General features: G+C 34.3%; 1 protein-coding gene across 1 annotated transcript; it reads left to right on the forward strand.

Moving 5' to 3' along the window:
• Nucleotides 1–201: 201 nt before the first annotated feature.
• Nucleotides 202–4,860, forward strand: LOC127239634 (protein TIC 56, chloroplastic). Its single transcript, XM_051257874.1, has 7 exons — nt 202–761; nt 1,153–1,363; nt 2,223–2,420; nt 2,976–3,258; nt 4,007–4,169; nt 4,286–4,530; nt 4,724–4,860. Exons 1-6 carry the CDS (start codon nt 297–299, stop codon nt 4,472–4,474), a joined length of 1,509 nt encoding a protein of 502 aa, XP_051113831.1. The 5' UTR covers nt 202–296; the 3' UTR covers nt 4,475–4,530; nt 4,724–4,860.
• The last annotated feature ends 500 nt before the right edge of the window (nt 4,861–5,360 follow it).

The raw sequence follows: 5,360 nt of genomic DNA on the forward strand, positions 1-5,360 counted from the left end.
TCTTTTGTCAATTATGATTCAACATAAGCAAATATAAAATTTTTAAATAATTGTGATTAAAAAATAAAATAAAATATTTTAAATTAGTTAAAAAAAATTAATTTGTATTTAAACTTTATTAGTAATTTTTAGAGAGGATTATTATTATTATAATAATATATTTACAATTTTGCCCTAACAATACATTACCTATCCACAACCGCAGCCGCAGCCCGCACCAGAGTTTCTTCCTGCATCTTCTTCTTCCCCATTTCTTTCCTTTCCTCCTTCTTCTTCTTCTTCTTTATCCCACCGCTATGTCGTCGTCATTAAATTTCAACCCCTTCAACGATAACTGGTTCAGGAACCCTCCGAAATTACCTTTCTCATTCCCACCCATTAACCTCAGCTCCCCAAGCGCGCTCCGCTTCGCTTCCATATCCAACCCTTTTTCGAAGAAAACCAAGCCGGCCCCCGAAAAAAAGCAGCCTGGAAAGCACCGCCGAATGCTCGATCAGTTTTACTGGGAGTGCGAAAACTTGCCGGATTATCGACATACCCCTGAGGTTGAGAGGATTTTGCAGGAAGACCCAATTTTCGAAAAGAAGGAAAACCCAACTCCGGAAGAGATCGAGGAGAATGAGAGATGGTGGAATGAATTTAGGGCTAGTCCTGTTGTGCAGTTCTTGACCCGAGCTCAGGAGATTAGGGATAAGCTTAATGAGTTTGAGCTTCAGGAGAATTCTGTTCCCTGGAGGAGAGAAGATAAGAAATTGTGGCAGGCACGTCTAGGCTAATTCTAATTCTGATTTATTGATTCATTCATTCTCTTTCACTTTCACTTTGCATAATGATCTGAATTTTCCATCATCTGTTGATCATAGGCTTGAATTATACTAAATTCCATAATTGGTGTGTTTACTTGTGAGGTTTTGGATTTTGATTTTTATTTTGAATTGAAATAGTCGTTTGATGTGATATAAATATGCATTGATGTGATCTTTTGAATTATAAATTAGATTTTAGTGTAATAAAATAAATAAAAAATGGGATTTGATGATTTTGGAGGGAAAAGAAAGTCTAAATAGTAAAATGATAGAGTAAGATCTTGCAAGTAAACCGAGCCAATTTGTTTAATTAATTAATTAGTTGTTGTTGATTATGATTGTAAAGGCGGTGCCTAATGTGATGGGGCTCGACGGGCGGCCAATGCCGAGGAAAGCAATAAAGACTAAGCAGGAGTCTGATGATAAATTTTGGGATTTCGCCAGACAGTTCTTTTTTGGGCTATGGGGGTTCAGGCAACGTCCTTACCCCCCTGGTAGACCTATTGATGTTGCTCAGGCTATCGGTTATAAGAAACTTGAACGCCGGTATTACGACTGTAAGTTTGTTCATAGTCCCCCAAAGAAATTGACAACTAACTTTTCAGTTCATAGTCCATATTGTTTAATTGATTTCGTCTGGCATTCAGGTTAGGTTTCTGCTTTATAACTACCATTGTTAAGCTTGAAAGAAGTTGTGGAGGTGCACGCGAATTGCTAAATTGAGTTTACACTTATGCATGCATTGAGGTGGAAATTATACTTGATCAAACTTAAAAGTTAAAAACACATACTACCTCCGTCCGGCTTTAGGGTCCCATTTACTTTTTGCATGTTGAGATTTGAATATTAATTATTATATCAAAACATAGTACAAATTAAAAAAAAAAATTACAAAAACACTTCAATTAGTGTCTTATAATAACGCAAAAGGTAAATGTGATCCCGAGAGGCGGAGCCTCCATCCCTTCAAAATGTATCCAAATACTTTTCACGGAGTTTTATGTATATTAGTATTATATTGATACATAGTAGGAATAAAGTTAAAAGGACAAAAATTAACTTTATTAGTGTTGTATAATATAAAGGTAATAACATTTGTGTAATATATTGTAAGTTGTAAGGATATTTTTAATATTAGGTAAGTAGTACATTTACTAAAAAGAGTAATGAGTACTTTGTTATGCGGACCAAAATGGAAAAATGGATAGTTTGTTAAGGGACAGAGGGAGTATTTAGTAGTTGAATGCATCCGACTTGCAAGATTTAAGTGATGTTTAGTTAGTATTATCATTTTTTCTAATTTCATTTACTTTTTTTTGTGCCTCTCTCTTCTTGAGGGGATTTTGTCTACTATTGAAGTAATTGGTTTTTTATAATTAATTCCTATTTTACCATCTGCTACCTCTCTATGCCTAGTTATCATGAAAAGTGGTGGATTTTTTTATAAGGATCGATTGGGTCGAACAAGAGGACCAATGGAACTAATACAGCTGAAAACTGCTTGGGGTGGTGGGATAATTGACAAAGATACCTTTGTATGGGGCGAGGACATGGATGAATGGGCACCTATTCACATGATCTATGGTATGGAGCGTGCAATTGCTACTTGGGAAGGTTAGTAATAGATCCTTGCTGAATTCTGTTTAATATCCGATTTAGGAATGACGATCTTTATGCTTGACATGGATTGACATTTGTGGCTGTACTAGTTTTAGGAAATGGTGAAACTAGCTACCTACCTACCTACCTACGGAACTATGGACTTATAATGTGTGCATGTGTAGCGATTATAATTTAGGTTATGTTTCAAGGTTTTACATATCGGGTGTGTTCTACTATTCATCAAAATTTTTTTCTCCAACAATATTAAATTTAACATCTATTTTTCATTTTTATGTTATAGTATAAATCAATTTTATATTCAAAACATCACATCAATACCTATTTATATCACATCATACAACTATTTATGCTCAAGATTAATTAATCTAACCTAATCACTTGAAAGGCATATGTTTTTTATGCTTGGTAGGAAGTAGTAGTCTCTTGAGGATTATAACTAATCCGCAATTTATAGTTGGGCTGCATGCACTATGGCTTTTTCCGTGGTAGATGCCTTTTAGTTATTAAAAGTCATTTCTGATAGGTTGCGATTATCATGGTTTTTAGTTAGATTCGGTGCTGCTGCCACAATGTTCCTTCATAAGCTGCAGAAAGGAATACCACCTTGGGTTCCTCTCAAGGGGCGTGAGGATAAAACATACAAGCAGCTACAAGAAGAAGCATATGAAAGCAAAAGACGCGATTTAGCCGTGCTAAGGGCTAATGATGGTGTTTGGCCTGGTATGAGGACTCCTAGCCATGCATTATTTCTTTGGGCCGGTGGCTCTGAGCTGACGACGCTTCTAGAAGAGGACCATATGCCCAACAAATATATTCCGAAAGATCTTAGGTAATATCTCGTGTCGTTCTTTAATGCATCTTATTGGGTCATTGAATAAATATATAGGTAAATTATATATCCCCTTGTGTTTTAGGAAAAATGCACAAAATATCTAGTGTTTTATTTATTGCGTGAAATCTCTTTGTGTTAATTTAAAGTTTGCAGTAAACATTTTTTTCGTCCAAAGCTGATATTTGAGTGTAAATACAAACCTAATTATGCAAATTTTATACTCAATAAAAGAGGTAAAATATTTTAAATAGTTTTTTTTTTTTGTATAAAATAAAATAAATAAATAAATAATAGATCAATCTTTTTACTTTTAGAGTTTTTTTAAAAATCATATAATCTATCTAAAAGAAATTATACAATGAATGATTAATCAATTATTTTTATTTTTTTTATTCATAAATGACTACTTAATATATTTGCCGTATTTTATTGGTATAAAACTTGCATAATTAGATTCGTATTTATACTCAAATATCAGCTTTGGACGAAAAGAGTATTTTATGCAAACTTTAATTTAATATAAGGAAGTTTCACGCAATGAATAGAACACAAAGTGTTTTGTGCATTTTTTCTAAAACACAAAGAGATGTTATATAATTTACCTAAATGTATTTGATGTATTGTTTATCCAGCTGTATCTTTTCCTTTATGAATTTTGAAGTGCATCTGTGAATGATCTCGACCCCATTCTGCCCTCGCAAAAAAATAGATAGTTTAAGATAGTCGATAAAATAATATATTGCAGGCGCCAATTGCAAGAGATTATTCCTGGGCTGAGGCCATGGGAGGTTCTCAGTGTTGAACAAGCCATGGATCAGATAACATATGGAGGCGAGTGGTATCGTGAGCCTCTTGGCTCGTACACAACCGGTCCGCCTTACATAAATGAATGGAACAAAGACTTTCTGGTATGAATGAATATCTGATATCATATAATTAATTCTTGATGAAGGAAAAGAGGGAAAGAATGTATATATGCTTTCTTGAATAGTTCTCATGACGTGCTTTGTTTTTGTCCGGGCAGAGGCTATTTGACATCTTCCAGAAACTGACTGTTCTAACTCACAAGAAACTGGAGAGAACAATCCCGGGGTTCAACAAGATTTTGGAGAAAGCCCAAGAAGATGCTGCTAAAAGGCGGGCCAAGAGGAAAGCGGAGAGGGCTGCAAGAAAGAAGAAGATGGATGATGGTGATCAGAGTGATTATAGCTAAGCAAGCAAGCAAGCATTAGCTTTTGCAAGGAGTGGAGGATTGCATCGGATTTGCTGGTGAGTGATAGATCCATAATTTATTTTACATTCAAAACATTACCTTGAAAACCTGTTTCAATTCGTATTTACTATTCCCACCACATCCAAAACCCACATGGTTGGAAATTTTCTTTCGATTCTTATTTAGTTGCTAGCTAATGTTAGTTGAATTATGAGTTTCGACTCTCAAGTCTTGCCTTTCGATGTGCAGGTGACAAATGTTTGATTTAGTTTTCGATTGTCTTTATAGCTATGCAGTGGAACTCTTTACTAGTCATGGTTATTTTGACACAACTTGAAATCTTGTGTAGTTATGAGTAATTTATCTGAATTTCTTGTTTACATTTATAGTTTTGAGTTATATTACTTACTGCAGCAGCTGTGGAACCTAAGCTAAGCTAAGCTATATATTAATATGCCTAATGTATAGGTTACCCTTCATTATTTATGTTATTGGAAGGATGGATTTGCAGATAAATTGTTGCTTCCTTTCATTAATGGCAAGCAGTAGTATTACACAGTAAGTAATGAATCAAGGAAGTGATGATATGATGTTCTATGTAAATGAACTAGATTTAGACTAGGATCCAATTTGGTGATGAGATGCTTCAACACCTGATTCAGTCTTAATTTTGTGGCCTCAAAACTAGGGGTGGGCACGGTTCGCGTATTTGCAAATATACAGTTATTTGTTATCTGAATTGAATCGAACAAATATCCGAAATCGCGATAGGTATTTGAATCGAAAATTTCGGTTAATCGAAAATATTTGCAAATAATCTGAACTGAACCGAAATTAAAAAAACAATATATTAAAAAATAATTAAAATTCTAATTAAATCAAATTT

The sequence above is a fragment of the Andrographis paniculata genome, unplaced genomic scaffold (genome assembly GCF_009805555.1).
Source record: "Andrographis paniculata isolate CXL003 unplaced genomic scaffold, ASM980555v1 Contig78END, whole genome shotgun sequence".
Lineage (NCBI taxonomy): Eukaryota > Viridiplantae > Streptophyta > Magnoliopsida > Lamiales > Acanthaceae > Andrographis > Andrographis paniculata.

What these genes read in the sequence shown, in the direction of transcription:
- LOC127239634 (XM_051257874.1), top strand. Translation starts at nt 297, where the DNA reads ATGTCGTCGTCATTAAATTTCAACCCCTTCAACGATAACTGGTTCAGG. An exon ending in TGAACGCCGGTATTACGACT is followed by an intron (nt 1,364 to 2,222) that starts GTAAGTTTGTTC and finishes CTCTATGCCTAG; the next exon opens with TTATCATGAAAAGTGGTGGA. An exon ending in TATATTCCGAAAGATCTTAG is followed by an intron (nt 3,259 to 4,006) that starts GTAATATCTCGT and finishes AATATATTGCAG; the next exon opens with GCGCCAATTGCAAGAGATTA.